General features: G+C 49.6%; 2 protein-coding genes across 2 annotated transcripts; both read left to right on the top strand.

The window, feature by feature from the left end:
- Positions 1 to 5,287: 5,287 nt before the first annotated feature.
- Positions 5,288 to 8,148, top strand: CALHM3 (calcium homeostasis modulator 3). Its single transcript, XM_008942406.1, has 3 exons — positions 5,288 to 5,574; positions 6,474 to 6,729; positions 7,687 to 8,148. Exons 1-3 carry the CDS (start codon positions 5,288 to 5,290, stop codon positions 8,146 to 8,148), a joined length of 1,005 nt encoding a protein of 334 aa, XP_008940654.1.
- Positions 8,149 to 14,059: 5,911 nt separating this feature from the next.
- On the top strand, positions 14,060 to 16,456 carry CALHM1 (calcium homeostasis modulator 1). The gene is made up of 2 exons (XM_008942407.1): positions 14,060 to 14,608; positions 15,989 to 16,456. The coding sequence occupies exons 1-2, from the start codon at positions 14,060 to 14,062 to the stop codon at positions 16,454 to 16,456; spliced, it is 1,017 nt and encodes a 338-aa protein (XP_008940655.1).
- The last annotated feature ends 2,328 nt before the right edge of the window (positions 16,457 to 18,784 follow it).

Genomic DNA, 18,784 nt, shown 5'->3' with positions numbered 1-18,784 from the left:
GCACACTTTAAGACCGGTGCATCACTTTGTGTTGCGCCAGGAAAAGGTGTTGGCACACCGTTTAGAGGCTTTACTCTTCTCCCAGCCCTAGCTCCTCATTTTTAAAGCCCTTGCTCTACAGCACCAGGCTGTACAGCAGTGACACTGGGATGCTTCTTCATAACTCTATGCCTGATCTGAAAACAGTCAGTTTTGCTTAAGACCTTGAATAAAAATTAAAAAAAAAAAAAAAAATCTGTTGAGGAAAACAACCTGTGAATATATCTGTCTATCTTTATGAACTTCTTCCATTCTGTTAGAGAAAGAGAGGATCAGTCCTTACAAAACATCTGTGACATTAATGAGTTTGTCTCCAGGGAATTCACAGATCATTGTTTCTGCATCCCAGAAGTACTAAATTCAACCATGATCACAGTCAGTGCAAGTAGATTCATGTTACAACACAGCTGTAGCCACAGCACTGTTTTAAAAACGTGCTGTGGGTTGCATCTTAAAAATTCAGGAGTCCTTATCTACCACCCCAAATGGCTACTGCCTGAATCACTGGCATGAATCAACAGAAAGCTGACTTTGTATATGAAATGATCCTGACTGTCAACATGGAACAACTTGAAATGAAATATTGAAATATAATCAAGAAGTTATTTAAAAACAAAACAAACAAACAAAACATATTCCCTATGGTTATATCAAACCATCTTATCTTATGGTCATTTCAACATTACAGCCAGGAGAAGAGTGACACTAAACCAGCATGTGCATGGGATTTGAGCACTGTCAGCCAACATCTGCAAGTGGAGTGCTCATGCACTTTGTACTCAGGAGCATCTTTGAATGGTGGCAAAAAATAGATGGCAGAATCAGCTTTTAGTTGTGACTTACCTGATGGTCCTTGGTGAATTAACAACACCATACTGACAGAAATATTGGCTTAAAAGCCATGAATCCAGTTGTTGAAGGACTTGGTCTGCTTCCTGGAGTAGTCATAACGGATGAAGACTGTGTCAGCCCCAAATCCCACAGGCTATAGAGGCCAAGGGTGTGGCACTGAGCTGTGTTTCATCACCCAACCTTCATTTCCTTTAGAACACCTAAATAGTTTCTATTACATGTCTGCAAACTGAAGGCAAACTGATCTCTCAAGAAAAGTTTGTTATCAGTGGTTTTCAGTCTGCAAATTGTGGACCCTCCAAGGCTAGAACTTAATTTTAAGAGTCTGTGAAAAATAATAAGAAAAGCTAGCTAAATTTTAAGCAGTATTAAATTTGCTGTCTGGGGCCTTTTAGCTGCTGGAAGATATTCAAGCATTAGCAAATCAGAAAATGTCCGAAAATCACCAAGTCAGGAAATTAAAAGATCAGCCTAATTCTCCACCTTATGCCCTAATTCACTCTCAAGATGAGAAGAGACTCCATCTCAAATGATCTTGCTGCAGCATCTGCTCCAAGCCAAGCAGATAAATGGCCTTGCAGAAAGCGGCCTCAGTCAGAAATGGTGTAAATTAGGTCAAGGTCGGGATAATACAGAGATCAGGAAAAAGAGCTCCCATGTAAGCCCAAAAGCTAAATGCTAATAGCCAGGAAAGCAATATATAATGAGCTCTTAAGAAGAACAACACATAACTAAGCCATATATTTCCTCACTGGCAGTCAGCTGCATGTTGGTGCTTTAATGAAGTTACAAGGCAGAACACAGGAGTATCTAATCTCCAGAGAATGTTATTAGTGAAGACAAACTACATTTCACAATGCTGCCATTATTTTTGCTAGCATCTCATTAATCATTTAATGGTCATTACTCATTATTTGCTTAGCCCAGGCAGTGTATTCAGCTGTGCAAAAATATTCCGATTCAGGTGGTCCCTGCCCCGTGGAGCCAACCATGCTTTAATTTGTCTCTGCTGCCCATGACCATTGAGAGTTTGCACAGTATTTGGAGAGAGGAAATACTGTCTATGTCCTTCTTCAGGGGCAGTTGAAATGGAAGGTGACTTCTGCTGTGATAAATTGAAGATACTGAAAGATTTCCATGCAATGAGGGGTAAAAACCTCTGCCAGCTTTGCAGGGAAAGAAGGCAATGATGCTGCTTGCTGTCCTCAGGTACCAGTGAGAGACTGATCCCCAAACAGTCTGAAAAAGCTAATAGAAAATAAAGTTCAGCTGCAACCTGCCGGTCAAGTACAAACAGGCGCTCAGGGCTGTGTGCCCAAGGGTTAGCAATAGGCCCATATGAGCTACAGAGGAACAAGATACTGGTCTGTAAGCACTGTTGCTGGTAAAGGTGATTTATGGTGATAATGGCCTTCACCTAAACACAAGCTGATATATTTCCTCTAAGCCTTGAAAAATCATTGACCCTTGTCCTCTGAATAAACACAGCCAGGTGGGACCTTTTTCCAACTTACCCGTTGAGAGGTGCCCAAAACAAGGATCAGACGACAGTAGCAGCTCTCATGCCACAGGAACAATGTTTCACCAGTGACTTACTCATCCTCCCAGCACCTGGGGTAGATGTCTGTGTGTATCTACACTTAAACCTGTAAAGGGAAACTGAGGTGAGGAACATGCTTGTTCGGCACCTGCTTATTGTGGCCATACAGTGCCTATTTTAACCAAACACTGTGTGGAGGTGGCATCCCCATCTGGCAATTAATGAGCCAAGAAATTAGGAAGGAAGAGACATTCAGAGCTAAATTAATTTCATCGCACTCTCCTTCAGTCCAGAAATGTGCTGGGTCAGTTCTCTGGTCCCTGTTTGTCCCAGAGTATCTCCATGTCTGGCAACAGAGGCACAAAAATGACCAGAGTATAACTCAGCCTCCTGAAGTGCTGGTGGGGGGACCTCAACTGCAGCACCCACTCGGAGCAGGACAGTCACCATTGTGCCATCAAAGTGGGTGTCAGAGCAGCTGTGCCTTTGCAGATCAGTTGCATAACCCCCTGTTAACAAAGGAAAAGAAGCCCCTTCCTTTGTGTCCTTACATCATCTTGGGAGCAGCTGACCAAGCCATGTAACAGTTTTCTAAAAATATTTTGCCTGAGGCAGACATTCAGGACAGAAAAAAATCAGTCTGGGTAATTAAATAATTTGTCAAAGTTATAAGCAACTGCAAAGAGCTCCTAATGAGGTAACCCATCATCTCCCACGCCACAGTCCAGAAGTGCTCCTGCAGGAGCCCAGAGGGCCCTTCCCTACTGCTGGGAGAAGTGCTTGTGGCAATGGCTGAGTTCCAGCAGATGAAGCTTTGGGACAGGTAAAATGTCTAATTCTGGACACTGGCTTTCCTGGGGGAAACAAGATTAGGGGGAACATTAGGGAACAACAGTTTCCAGCTTGGTTTTGGAGTTTTGATGCCAAGGAGCAGCTGCCTTCCTCTGAGGATGGTGCCTCTGTTCAACAGCCCTGGAGAGCTGCAGGTGGCCGTGCAGGAGGCTCAGAAGGGTGACTACACCACTGGGGACATGAGGCAGGGCCCCTTTCTGGAGAAGAGGAGATAGATTATTTTAATTCATGTTTCCCCTTTGTTTCACCCTAAGAACTGAATAATCAAATGTGTTTAGTTTTGAGAATCGTTTTGAACATTTGCCCATGTCTAGCCATTTATTTACCTCAAGAGTCCTTTCTCTCTCTCCCCAGGAGGCTCCCAAAGCCTTTTGCTGCAAATTAAGCAATATTTCCTTTCTTCTACGGTTCAACAACCCCATGTCTCAGCTCTGAGTTAGTGGTGAGATCCCAGATCACAACAGAGCACAGTAATTACCCTGAGGCATCCTTTATAGATCTCTGACATCCAGGCCAGGTGACTGCATTTGGGAGAAGTAAAATTCCCTTGTAACTTGTGCTGTCCAGAGGATGCTTCCTACTCTTTTTATATCTTATTTGCCTGAGTTATGAGGAACTATTTAGCCTTTACTGTGTTTTTGCCCAGGAGACCCAGAAAGAGAAAATTATTTCTTTAAAGTAAATGTTCTACAGAGAGTGCATGACACTTTCTGAACTCAAGTCAGCACAGAAATGCAAACTGTTAAACGGGAAACCCAATGACCATTGAAGCAGTTGGAAACTGAGACAGGCAAATCCTGGCTAAAAATCACCTGTGGAGTTCAGCCAGGGGTCCTGGTGCCCTATGAGAGCAAAGTAAAGGGGCCCTGTTGTTCTATAATGGAAACATTAGCTGATTAGCCACTGTTTTTTAACAAAATAAGTAAATGTAACACTATTTTTTTCCCCCTTTCCTGAATCTGTATGGAAACCTGAGCTGAGAAGAAATCTGAAAATGTTTTCACATGAAAGCTGGGGAGAGGAAAGTGATGTTGAAAAAAAACTGAGCTTCCTTGCATGCCAATGAGCTGTATTTATCTGTAAAATACACTTTTGAGAGGAAAAGAGGAATTGCCTCTGGGATATTTAAAGTGGACAAGGTTAATCCAGTCCCATGGGATAAATGAGCCAGCTGCTCTGATTGCATCATGCCCTCTGGTGGGGAGCAAGCAGGAGCCACAGTGCAAGGGCTTGGACACGGAGGTAGGTATGGTACAAATGCCACGGTACGATTATGTGTAGCTGAGAGCAGCCTTTGTTCTGAAGAGCCATTCCAGGCGTTGGAAGCTATCGAGTCACACAGCCCCCTGACTGAAGGGTTGGTCCTCTCCGCACATTATTCATACGGAAATCTGAGCTCACGGTGAAGTGGCATGCTCAGAGACAGGCATGTGCCCCCTGCCTCCCCCTATCCTGCTCAGGGCTGGAGACCTACCTCACTGAAATGAAGTGGGGCATCAACAATAACGCAGAGGAGCTCATTTGGCTCTCCTGCTTTCTCCCAGCAGACGGAACTACTCAACAACCCTTAATCAGTAGAGAGGGTAGCTCACAGGCATCCACTGATGGATGTCCATCAACAGTTAACATCTCCAGGAGGGAGGGACCCAGAACTGCCAGCGGCTGTTGCTGGGTGACACGTGGGACAGCCCTGAAAATGAAAAACAGGGTGGAAGAAACAGCTGCTGGAGGCTGTGTCTGCCTGATCACCTAGAAAAGCTACTAACTGCCTCAGAAGATAAGCTTTGGGTGAGAGACAGACTCGTGGAAGCCCGAGTGCCAGTGGGGAAGCCCCAGCACAGCGCTCTCCCCCTGCCACAGCAGCTCTCTTCCATCCCCCATCCTCCTGCCCCAACTGACTGCAGGCTGAGCTGTGTCCCCTGCCCCGAGGCAGCAGAAGCTGGGGCAAAGGGGAGAGACTGTTGGGCAGCCCAGAGATTTTCCAGGAAAAGCCAAAAGAAAACTATGGACCGTTTCCGGATGATCTTCCAATACTTCCAGTCCAATTCTGAGTCTGTAATGAATGGGATCTGTGGGCTGTTAGCCCTGGCTAGCGTGAAGATCTATACCTCCTTTGACTTCAGCTGCCCTTGTCTGCCCCAGTACAACATGGCATATGGCTTGGGGGTCATGTTTGTACCCCCTATCGCCCTCTTCCTCTGCGGCCTCATCTTCAACAGACAGTCCCTGGTGATGCTGGAGGAGTGGAGGCGACCACAAGGGCACAGAAGGAAGGACCTAGCTGTCATCAGGTGGGCTTTGCACTGGGAGTGGCATCCCTCCTTTCACCTCCTGCTTAGCTTTCTCACCTCCATAGGTTCGATCCTCCTGGTAATGCATTTTCTCCTCAGCTCATCTCCTGAGACCTTTCCTCATGAGCCTGGAGGGGCAAGAGCATAGTAAATCAAATTACAACAGTATAAATGAAGGCAGAACCTCATCCCATCACAGCAAAGGAGTGCAGGAGAACCTCAGCACCAACAGCTGTGTTTGCGCTGCCACCCTGGGAAACTGCATTGCTGCCTGCCCTGTGCTGCACACAAGGGTTTCTCTTGGAGCTTACACATGCAAAACGACGGGGCACAAAGAGTGGCATTCCTATCACAGCCATTCTTTATTGATAGCCTCGAGGTCTCCCTCCCTTCAGCTGCATTTTTGCTGACGTGCACTGGTGGAAGAGAGAGCAGAATCACATTCAAACTGTTACATACCAAGTTTCACCCAGTGCATAGGCTGGCACAGAGTGGGGAAAGAAAGGCTGCAGAGAAAACTGCAGAGAAAATTTTCCAGGTAGAAACTGAGCTGATGAGTGCGTGAAAGTGTGAATATAGAAGACAAAGAAGACCTGACAAGGATTTGTGCCTGGGAGACACAGGAGGGAAGCCCACGAGAGAACGGTGCACTGTGCTGAATGCAGGCAGCACGCACCAGCACTGCCACGCACCACGCTGGCACAGATTTCACTGGGAGGCAGCACCAACAATGAGACCCCAGAGCAGAAGAGGCACTAGCTGGAGAAATGCTGGGGATGTCCTGGGAGTCAGCTCCCTGGCTCCGGGAGAGCTGCTTGGCATAAGGCAACCTGCATCCCTCAAGGCTCAGGAGAAAGCTCCCAGCATTTACCCACTCACTTCTTTCTCTCCTGGCCCAGGTACATGTGTTCCTCCATCATGCAGCGAGCCATGCTTGCTCCTGTTGTCTGGATCGTAGTCACCCTCCTCGATGGGAAATGCCTGATCTGTGCTCTCAGCGGCTCCGTGGATCCTGAGAAGTTTGTGGGCTTTGCCAACACCAGCACAGTGCAGATGCAGCAGCTGCTGGCTAAGGTGCCCTGCAAGGACGACGAGCTCATGAGGAACAACACGTCCCGCAAGGCAGTGTCCAGGTACCTGCGCTGCTGGTCCCAGGTGGGTCACTGCCAGCAGAGCCCCCTGTGTGGGTGAGGTGCCAAGGGCATGCATCATCTGCTCCTGCTCTTCCTTATTTGTCATAGCTTCACCACGATCAGGCTGGGGGCAAGACCACTGTTTACTTCTTTATGTCCCCAAATGTTGCCCCCCTCCGTGATAATCTTGGGTCACTCAGGTAGGGAAAAGGAAGGAAATAAAGGATGCTTTAATTAACTGAACTTTGTTTCTAGAAAAACCAGCAACTTCTAAACCCAGATAATAAAAAACAGGTTGCAAGGAATATAGGTGTCTCCTAAGGCCCTGTCCAGTGTCAGATCTCTCTAACCACTAACCAGTAGATAGGACCTGCTGTTTCCAGGGCAGTGCAAGCTGAGAGAGACAAAGACAGCTTGCTGAGGAACGGTAGGAGAACAGGACACGACGGTGAGTGGAGCCCTGGATGGCCCCTGTGCTTGATACAGGAGTCAGGGATGAGGACTGGTGGGAGGGCATTGAAAACAAGTCCTTCCTTCTTACCAAGGGGAGCTGCATGTAGTCTGGACCATCTTCACCCGGCTGCTGGGACTCCTGGGCCCCAGAGCCAGTGCAGGTGGCAGAAGATGTCACTAGAGGTAAGTGAGCCAAAGGAGAGCACTGAAATCTTCTTCCCTTAGGCCGATCCTGTGCTCAAAGCAAATGCCTGGCTGCTCCAGGCTAACTTTGCAAACAGTTATCCTACTGAGCTATTGATGCACAGATAAATGTCCCATATTCACTGAGAGGAGATGACACTGACCCTCTGAGTGCAATCTGGGGGTGCTGGACTTCAGGAACAGATCAAGGACCAGAGTCCAGATATGCTATGTCTCCCCTCCAGCCATACAAATGCCCTGTCTTGGTGACACAAGCAAACAGCTCATGTCTGTCCTTGTGCCTGACTTGCTCCTGTTCTGCTGCTTATTTCTTATCACCCAGGCACTCGGCTGGAGCATTTTGTTGATCCTTATTGTAGCAGTTTTCCTTGCCCGCTGGCTCAGCCCTTGCTTCAACCAGGCCACCATCCTGCAGGCACGTCACTGGAGCAACTACATTGACATCGAGCAAAAGATTTTTGAGGAAACCTGCTGTGAGCACAGCCGGCTCTTTGCCCACAAATGTATTCTCCACTTCTTTGAAAGCATGCAACGAGAGGTGAAACTCCACAGCTTCAGCTTGCCTAGGAAGGGAGAGAGGGCTGAAGGAGAGGAAGATCTTCTCCAAGGCATCGCAGATCAGGACCAGGTGAACAAACTTCTGAAAATGTGGTACTATGAGAAACCTCCCCTGGATATCAGTCAGGCAACGAAGATGCTTCCCCTGGAGCAAGAGAGATCCCCTCTGCTCTGGGCAGACAGCCCCAGTACCCGGACCAGATTCCCCCAGCACACCAATGTGTAGAGGGGTCTTTGTCCTGCAGGCACTGAAAAGCAAGGACATGAGGGCAGATAACTGTAGTGCTCACATCTTCCTGCAAAACCACAACCCCAAAGGCTTCACTCCAGGGCACGCCTGACAAAACCTCCAAAATAAACCAGCTCAGAAGATCCAGAGGTCCGAAACTCAGGCACTGTTAATGAAATCTCTCAACCAAGTGCTCTGCGTAGCACTTTTGTCATATTAAGGAATTTGCAGCTCCTTAGAGCTGTGATAAAACCCATCTGGCTTGAGGAAGGATTTAACCAAGGCAGCAACATCTGGCTGCGTATGCAAACAGACTGGAGTGGCAGCTTCGCAGAGGTGTGAGGAGCTCCTGCCCATTTCAGTGAAACCTAGTTCAGAGTTAGCAGTGCTGACACTGGAATGATTTAATTGGCAACTCTTTTAGTACCACATCAACACGTTTACTCAAAAAGACAAAACCACCTCCTACGTCTTCCCATCTGCTGAGTACTCTGGCTGCCCCCAGCCCAGCTGCCACGCATTCAGCCTCCCTCTAACAACCCATCAATACTTTCATGCTTTTTCAAAACAAAATCTGACAACACACTGCAGTTCATAGAGCAGCATATATTTAATAGAAGATACTTCTGGACAAGTGTCCCTGAATTGGGTTGGATTTGCAGAAGGAAACAGGAATGGAGGCTTTGCTTAACATAGAGCCGCGGGACTGAGGTGGCATTGATGTGGCTGCTCTAAGCACTGGCACTGGGCCCTGGAAAGGACACACTGACTCTGCCTGAGAGGTCTGAACACAGAGTTTATGAACTTCCCTGCTAGATTTTAGTACCAACCAGTCTATCCAGAAGATCATCCTTGCATCACCTAGATGGGATTTCCATCCTTAGTTTCAAAACTGTTTGAATGTAACCTTATCTCTGAGTCTGTAATGCTAATTACTTTCTTACCTGACTTTTTCCAGCCCCTATTGTAGATGGTGGCAACCATGGTGCCAGTTGGACTGGTATTTCTGTCCAGCACTGGTGCTTGGATGCATTAAACTCTTTACTGCAAACTAACCCAGAACAGACACATCTATTACTCTGTTACACTGATGCCCATTTTGCCCCTGGGAGTGTGCAGTGCAAGGTGGAGGGGCTGTGAGGAAGTGAGGTGAAGAAGAAATGTCTCCTTGGCCATACATGGGTAGATGGGGTAAGCACGGCCTCTAGAAGGAAAGAAGAGGGTAGGAAAGGGGCAAAGAAATATGCCACCACCCTGTGAGTAAATCCAAAATTAGGAGGGGTCAAACTGAAAACACATTAATCCCCCAAATTAACTTGTCAAGTTGCTGGGGAGGTGGGTCACCTCCTCCCCAGGATGTTCACATGTATGGGGTCAGGAAGGGAGAAGATGTTTGGCAAAACAGAGAGAGATCAAATATCTCCATGGCCCACCTCTGGCAGCTGCACTCCTCTGCCAGCTGAGGTCCAGACAGGAGATATGGGATACAGAGGGATGGGCTGCAGAGCTTTTCTTATTTGCATAGCAAAATCAGCCCTGGATGAATCCCTGAGCTCCCCTGGTCGTGCTCAGAAAAGGCACAAAGCCAGCTCTGGCCCATGCTGGTTGGGAATAATACAGAGGTCTTCACATCAGGAGCTCTTGAGGTCCAGGGAGCTTCTGAGCTCTCTTTTGAAATCAGCATTGCACTTTGAATTTTCTCTCTGGTTTACTTGTATCAGACATGACATCACAAATCTCAGACTAAGACTCAGTTTCGACTCACCACTCCACACTAGTCAAATTGGCTATTTTCCTAACCAGATCAGTGCAGAGGTCCACAGCTCTCTTTTGCATGCTGCTTTCCATGCTCTCAGGTTTTAAGTCATCCAAGAGTGGTCACAAAATGAGAAATGTTTTTAAAGAGGAACAGCTTTGTTATCTGTATCAGGAGAGAGAAAACAAGGATTTAAGTGCACTGCCATAGACTTTTGCAGGTCTACAAGGGCTCACATACTGGTGGGAGAGTCAGTGTAGTCACAGAGTAGCTCCAGTTGGATGAGGCTGTAGGTGTTAATCCCTCCTAGCTTCCCTGAGTCCTGCACTGTGTTCGTCTTTGAAGCCATAGAACTATTCTCCATTGTGAAAATGGTATCTGGCACCCCATGATGGGAAAAGAGGCAGTAGGCACAAGCCTAAAATGCAAGAAATTCCATTTAAACAGAAACAAACTTTGAGGATGATGGAACAGGCTTCCCAAAGAGACTGTGGCACCTCCACCCATGGAGATATTCACAACCTTTTTAGATGTGTCCCTGAGCACACTTTGAGCAGGGAGGGTGGACCTGGCAATCTCCAGAGGTCCCTTCCCACCAGTTCTGCTAGGAGTGTGTACCTTCCTGTGGCAGTGAGAGCAGAGAGGGTCATTCACAAACGAGCAGCTCTCTATCTCTCAGGGCTGATCTGATGTCTGATCTACAGACATGTCTGATGTACTTCAGAATTCTCACCTGACAAGAGTCTGTGAAACAGAAGGGCTGACTGCAAAGAAGACTTCCCCAATCTCTTCCCAAACTCTCCTGATGGGAATTATGACCATTTTTATGACCCTCCTTGCTATATATGACGTTGACTGGGACACAGAAAGCACTCCCCAGCTCCCTGGTTTGGTGTCTGTCTTGGTGTCCAGGTGCAGGACCCCATACTGGGAGGGACCTGGGCATGTACCAGGGCCTAGTTTTCAAAGCGCCAGCAGGCTGGGATCATGGGAAGAAGCACGGGTTCTGTCTTCTACTGCAAATCAGTTGGAGCAAACTTTCTGTTGGCAAGCTTGTGAAAACAAAATCCCTCCTAGCACAGCAACGTGGAAAGAAAGACCAAGGCAGTGGCTTCTGTGGGTTCGGTTTCGAATCCCACTGACTTGCTGACTTCAGTGACAACTGCCAGTGGTACACACCAAGCAGGCTCAGACCCCTCAGCCATGTTTAATGAAAGGCAAGCTTTCCTCGAGATCAAAAAGTTCTCTGCTTTTTATGAGGTTGCAGGCTCTGATGTGAACTGCCCTTCAAAACGCCATTCACCAGGTGAAGAGGGAAGCCGACCTGAGCGCTTAGCTAGCAATACAGTAAGCCTCATCTATATTCATACAGCCAAATCTCTTCCCGTTTGATGAGATCATGCAATTAACCTCTCCACAGCAGGCAGCACAAAAACTGCCCAGGTCTTACCCACATGCTTTGTGCTCACCTCTGTGCTGGTACCTCAGGGTGAACTTGGCATTATCAGCTGAGCCCCAGGGCTGGTGTGGGGGGAGGTGTCAGAAACTGCAGCTCTGATTCATGGTCAAAATACCTGGTTTGGCTTCCTACCTCTGTACTGGCACACTGTAAAACCTTGGGGAAAAGTATCCCCTGCATACCACCACCTATGTACAGCTTGCCTTGGTGATACATCTCACAGCCACCAATGCAGCCGAGCTGTTGCCCAGACAATTAGATGTGTCTTGCTACTCATATCAACAGCACAGCCTAGACCAGAAGGACTGAATGCCTTGCTGGTAGTCAATACTGCAGCCATCTGTTTTACAGCCACTTGTAGTCCAAATATTCCCCCATTTTCTGGCCAGCTTGAGGGAGCAATCTGGTGTGTCAAAGCTGCTTTGTGAACTGGGAGTAGAGGCAAAGGAGATCACCAACAATACAATCCACTTCTTTTATCTTTGTGCTGTAGGAGCTAAGTCTGACACAAGCATAGATATCACAATTCATTAGTGTTTGTCTCAGTTCTGGAAAGCTGGGGAGGAATCTGTCTGGTCAGCTCTGTGCTATCAAATGTGCACAGGATCTGTGCAGTGGAAAACCCCAGGTCTGCAGAGCTGACAGCAACGAGCTGAACTGAGCCATGTCCTTGTGAAAGGGGAGAGGGGTGGAAGTGATGGAGAAGCTTTGCCTTCCCAGTATCAACATGTGGGACATGTCCACCAGAGACGTGAGCTGTCTCTGCCCAGGATGCTCCTGGTGCACACAGAGCAGGGAAGGCAATGCAGGTCCACTTGGGTCCAGACTGCCTGGTGTTATTACTGGATTGACAAACCCAAGTAAAGTTGCATGGCTAAGGTGTCAGCAATCCTCTGCCATACAGACCAGCCAGCCCAGCACCTGTCTAGCTCAGTCCTCCCTGCCCCATGCGCTGCTTGCATGGGAATTGTGCCTTTAGACACCTTAGTCTCAAGTCAAGGCACAGAGCCAAATCCCAGCCCCAGTCCCTCCTGCTAAATGGATGCACATTGCTGGCTCAGGTAGTCTTTGCTCTACCCTTCCAGGCAGGATTTGAGAGGATTTCAGTTCCACTGCACCCTCAGCCCCTGAGGCTGCTCGTACCGGCTGGCCCGGTGGGCAGGAAGAGTTCTGCACAGTCCATGCCTGCAGGTGATCTGGTACTGCTGGGAAACACAGTGCCCCAGGGGATAACAGCAGCCAGGGAGGTCGAGGATTCCAGTGCCACTCCACCCTCACCCCCTGAGGCTGCTCGTACCGGCTGGCCCAGTGGGCAGGAAGAGTTCTGCACAGTCCATGCCTGCGATCTGGTACTGCTGGAAAACACAGTGCCCCAGGGGATAACAGCAGCCAAGGAGGTCACTGGAAGGCTTTTTCTTGTATTCCAAATTCCTGCACATCCCAAATTTATCAAGGGGATGGGATCACATCCAGAAGAGTTGGCTGCAAGAAAATCATTCACCCTCCACCACTGCCATTCAGACCAAAGTGCACCCAAGCCCTTCAGAATTGCTCACTGGAAGTGGGTGAAAAGAAGAAACATCAGGGGAAAACCTCAATCTCAGAGCTCTTCTGGGCAGGGAGCATCTCCTGAAAAACAGAGGTACCCAGGGCTTGGGTGGTGTCTGCAGGACTCACCTGTGGAGCAGGGTGAGTCTTCTGTGCCCCTGTTCTCTGTGCCCCTGTCCCTGCAGCCCTTTCTCCTTTCTGTGACTATTTTTCTCCAGTCCCAAAGCCAGTAAAAGCACTATGGACCTCTTGATGTTGCCAGATTGGGGGAGCCAGGGCTTAAAGGATATTTTAGAAAGCCCTGAGTGTACAAGGCTGTGAAAACCCAGGAATCATCTTGGAAGTCTGGCTGAAATGTGGACATTTGCAGGATGGAGGGGAGCCACTAACAGACCTTGGCAATACAGATACAAACATCCCAGAGCATTGAGAGCTCTATTCTCCCTTCCTCTGCCTTTCCTTTCCTCCTTCCTTCCCTCAACAGAATAAAACAGAAAATGCACTGCCAAGTGAAGGAGGTACAGAGAAGGGAGCTGGCAGACCTGTGAGGTGCTTGCATTAGATGCTGATGGAGTGATGCAGACTTCAGGGAGTGATACAGACATGGAGGGAGGGAGAGAAGGAGAGAGGGAGGAAGCTCTGGTATCCCACTTTTCTGTATCTGCTAGTGTCACAGAGGTGGGGCGTCCTGTTTGGTCCTGGGAGGAGCACCCACTTCCTGCATTTGCAAACAGGTTCTCAGAGGCCAACCAGCCAACTCCTCTTTCTGCCCAGGGCACAGATTGCTCTGGGAAGGGTACAGCCACGGTAACACTCGCGCCCTCCAGCCAAGGGAACCAGTGGCTGGGAGACTGCAGAAATGGGGACAAAGCCAGATTTAGCAAAACAGAAACAATGCAGGTCCCGCAGGCCCAAAGAAGAACAGGAGGAAGCAAACTCTGAACCTCTGCAAGCAGCAAAATCAGCAGAAAAATAAAAGGTTTAATTTTCTGCTTTAAATATTTGGGCTGAAAGGATGCATGAATGAATCAGTGAACTCCACAGAGACTTGTTGATGTCTGTCTTTGAAGAGGGAGCTGGAAGGATAAAGTAAACTAAGGCCAGAGCTTGGACCCCGGTGGGGGAAGGAATTTCATCCAAGGGAGATGGACAAGTTCCGGATAATCTTTCAGTTCCTCCAGTCCAACCAGGAGTCCTTCATGAATGGCATCTGTGGGATCATGGCCCTCGTCAGTGCCCAGATGTACTCAGCCTTTGATTTCAACTGCCCCTGCCTGCCGCGCTACAACTTGGTGTACGGGCTGGGCATCCTCCTGGTGCCCCCCTTCATCTTGTTCCTGCTGGGCTTCGTGCTGAACAACAACGTCTCCGTGCTGTCGGAGGAGTGGCGGCGGCCCCGAGGCCAGCGGGGGAAGGACCCGGCCGTGCTGCGCTACATGTTCTGCTCCATGGCGCAGCGGGCCACGGTCGCCCCCGTGGTCTGGCTCTCGGTCACACTGCTGGACGGCAAGTGCATCACCTGCGCCTTCTGCACCGCCGTGCCCGTGGAGGCCCTGGGCAACGCCAGCCGCCCGGGCCTCTCCCCGGGCGAGATGGAGCGGGTCCTCGCCCGCATCCCCTGCAAGGACATCTATGACGGACAGGAGCTCATCGCCAATGAGCTGGCTGTCAGGTACTTGCGCTGCATCTCGCAGGTAAGAGGCAGCATCGCTGTGACCCTGCTGGTGGCTTAGGGTTAGGCATTGCCAGCCTCGGCTCTTCCTTCGAGGGAACGTCTTTGTTGAAATCAAGTTGTACGAGGAGAGACTGGTAATTTTGCAGGGCTACAAAGTGTTCAGATTCAGATCTGGAGTTTTATGCCTCTAGTGTGGTGCAGACTGAAGCTGTAGCTGTCCTGATAATTAGGTCCCCTCTCCTGCCTGGGCAGCCTGGGGCTGCAGGGTGGCTGTATGCAAAGATTCATCTGAACCGAGTTCAGATGGGGCTGATGTGGACATTACTTGGTGGCTGGTGGTCTGTCACTCCTTCCCATAACCCACCAGCTACCCATGGCTGCTCTTGCTGCTTATTATAATGTGTGCAAGTGATGGGCTGATAACCATGTGAGCCACTTGACTCTGGCTCTTGCATGGAAAAGAGACGGAGTATGTTTATTAACCATCCCAGGAAGCTGTAAATTAAGACATCCCACTAACTACTTGTCCTGTGCTTAATTCCTCTCAAGCCCTCTGCTTCTGGCCACATTGGAGACAGGATGATCTGGCCCACTCTAGTCACTCATCTGCTACTGTCTAAAAGCAGCTCCTCCCTGACCTCCTTAGGGCAGACAGGAACTCTTATCCCCAGTTTAAGAGAAACGGAGGCACAGGGACTTCTCCAAAGACACAGAGCAGATTTTCCAGGGTAGCCCCCAATTACCAGCTGCTAGGAAGCACTGGGGACTGCAAAACAAGAGGTGCCACTGAGATACCCCCCTCCCAGGTGTTCTTTAGGGGGTTGCATTTACAGCGGGGTTCACCCTCTCAAGGTCTGCCCACGCAGCCAGGCAGCAGCCTGGCAGCAGCCTGAGCAGAGACTGACAGTGAACAAGACAGACCAGTCCTAGCTCTGCCCTCACCTCACTCTTCCTGTCAGAACCCATTAACAGGGGAGCCTGTCACCACTGCTCACTCACAATAGATGTGACTAAGTCAAATAGCTTGGGAAAAGGGTTTAGACAGCTGTTTAAACCTGGGGAGTATCTGGAACGACATTAGCTGCAAGTCAGAGGACAGACTATCCTAGACCCAGGTGAGGTGGGACCAAGGGCTGGGTGCAGGATTCAGCCTGGTGGTGGTTATGGTCACCGCCTGCTGATGCCATACTTAGTGAGGAAAGGAGAGGTGCTGCCTGCGTGGGTGCATCCAACAGCATTCCAGTGCAGATGCACTGACATGCTACATAGGCTCTACTTGTCCAGCTCTGCAACATGAACGCAGGCAAACGTCAAGCAGCCCAAAGCTGAGCCAGGCTTGTTCACAGCCCGGGGGGTTCTGCCTGCCTGTGACGAGTCTGGTGCCCCCTCATCCCTGCAGGCTCTAGGATGGTGCTTTGTGCTGCTGATGACCACGCTGGCTTTCTTGGTCAGATCCCTCCGGCCCTGCTTCACTCAAGCTGCCTTCCTGAAGAGCAGGTACTGGTCCCACTACATCGACATCGAGCGCAAGCTGTTCGACGAGACGTGTGCGGAGCACGCCAGGAGCTTTGCCAAGGTCTGCATCCAGCAGTTCTTCGAGGGCATGAGCACGGACCTGGCGGCTGCTCGCTGCCACTCACCCAGGAAAGCCCCTGCAGATGCGGGGGAAGCCGCTGAGAAGCTCCTGGGCATCACTGACCAGGGCACCATGAACACGGCCCTGAAGAGCTGGCACAGATGCAAGCCCCCGCTGCACCTCCACCCACCTGCCCTGCCCAGCAGCAACGGCTGGGCAGGGGAAAAGCAGTCACCCACACCCCCCCCTGTGCCCCGAAAGGAGATGGCTGCTTACTATAGCCGGGTGTGAGGGGGTGTGGGGCTACACAGAAGCAGAGATGTGCTTTTGGGAGAGGGGTTGCAGAGAGGGCATAGAAGTGGGCCCCTGAGCCAGGCAGAGGCAAGGGCCAGCTGGGGGACAGGCACCCAAAGGGCTTGGCAGTGCTGGCATGATCCAATCTGCTTTCACGTCCAGTCCTATAGCACTGGTGATTCAGGCAATGAGTTTTGTGCCACGTGGAACAGCAACTGAAGGTTGTGATGCCCTGGGGAAGCTGAAGGACATGATGTGTCAGCTGGACAGATATACTACGCGTCCCATACCACCAAGCACCAGGTTTATGTTGTGGTCACCAAGGCAGACACCACCAGATGTGCAACACTTCCTTTCTTATATCACATGCTCAGCACTGGGCAGCACATGTGTGTTTAGGCAGTATTAAAAATGCCCTGGTGTGGAAACAAGCTAGGGGTACTCTTTCCTCACACCATTCTGTGAAACCCCAAAAGTCTCTCCATTACCCCTCTACACACTCTATCCCCACAAACACACACAGCTTCCAGGCCAAGAAAAGCTTTAAAATATACTTGACCCGAGCAATGAACTAGTGAAAGGACATCCCATATTGCATTACATATGACAGGAACAGCGTGGCTCATGTCACAGGCCAACCTCCTGCCACATATTTGCTGCAGGACACTTTGTTTCTGCAGTTTTATCTGGATTCCTCCCTGACACAAAGACTGATGGTTAAAAATGCACCTGTGTGTTTGTTTAAGGAGCTAAATAAATAATTTAGGGTCACTGTTCAAGCTCTGTGTTTAGGCATAAGGACTTATAAAAGCAATTTACAAACACTGTTGGTGTTTCTTTATTTGAGTGCAATAAAAACGACTGGGGAGCCCCTGGGCCAAGCCCAAGGTGCTGAGGCCATGCGAGTTGGGGTGTTTTGATGGTGAGCAGTGGCCAGCAGTGAGTCAGCCCTGGCTCCCAGAGGGGAAGCCAGGGATGCACCACTGTCCCTATACTATACCTGGCCCTGTCCATTTCCATAGAAACTGAGGATGGTGGGACTCAGGCCCTCGAGGTGACTGTGGAAATCACAGCCTGGAAGAGTGCTTCGTGGTGGACCTAATTTTATTACCAATACACAGAAAAAAATCTCCTTTTGAGAGATGAGTTTTACCCCTGCCACATCCCTTTTGAAGTGCTCATCCCCTTGAGATTTCTGCTGCCGTGTTCATGTTCAAACCAGCTTATTATGGTTGGCTGGAAACTGAGGTGATGGTCATTTGCATAAACCTTAATTATCAGTGTGTAACTCCACAGAGGCTGTGAGGAGAGAACAAAGGACTAAAATGACAAGGAAATTCTCTGAGTTGCTGTGAGAGCACCTTAGCAAGCCCATAGTCAAGGGCAGGCTGAATCTGGCTGACTCCCAGGAGAAAGGAGTATGACATAGATTTATCATTAATCTTCACACCTCAAACTTTAATTAAGGCACCTGCCCAGAAATTAATAGGCACAAAACCTGATCTACAAAGCAAAAGAGATTGAAAGATAAAAGGCAGTTTCCACTCCTATTATTTGCAGTTCAGTGCTGTTGATAGCTCTCTGAAAAAGCTGCACTCAGAGTCCACACAGCTGCCAGCAGCATAGAGGGTGGGTGGGCTCCACGGCAGAGCCATTGAGATACCAAAAAAACCCAGGATGCATTTGCAAAGAGAAGCTTTTTGACTTTCAAAATAGATTTTGAGGATCAGAGCTCTGTCCCCATGCAGCAATTTCAGCAGTCACAGAGTCCCCAAAGAGCAGGCAGGTTGTCCTCTCTGTGCCAGATCCTAGGAACATCATTTATGGACTTTGGGAGGAGATCCTTTGCTAGGGAACCCAGCATGACCCCGGGGATTTCAGAAGGGCTGCGACCCCAGCTAGCAGGGGTGCCCCGGGCACAGAGTGAGCCCCAGGGCCCCCGCCGAGCCAGGTGGGAGGGGAGTCAGCCCTGGGCAGGCATGGGGGTGTGGGAGTGCCACGGGGTGCACTGCACCCAAACACCTGGCAGCTGCAAAAACCCGCCCGGTGACCCCAGATCTGGGAGTAAGAAGGAAGCCCGAACTGCCAACACTGGTCTGCGCCCAGCTTTGCCTCGGGCAGAGGGGAATGTGGGTGCTGCTGAAGATTTGCCTGTGCTGAAGACGTCCTCTGGGGAAGGCTGTGTTTCTTCCCAAAGACACGGTGACAAGGAGATGGGCAAAGGAGGACGGGGGCCTCCGGCCTCTGCAACAGGCTGGGCAGGAGCTGGAGCCCAGGGACAGACAGCAGAGAGGAGGGAGTGACAGCAGGGGAAGAAAGTAAGGC

The sequence above is a fragment of the Merops nubicus genome, unplaced genomic scaffold (assembly GCF_000691845.1).
Source record: "Merops nubicus isolate BGI_N331 unplaced genomic scaffold, ASM69184v1 scaffold36216, whole genome shotgun sequence".
NCBI classification, from domain to species: Eukaryota; Metazoa; Chordata; class Aves; order Coraciiformes; family Meropidae; genus Merops; species Merops nubicus.
The sequence above is the reverse complement of the archived record's forward strand: the minus strand, read 5'-3'. Positions and strand labels throughout refer to the sequence as shown.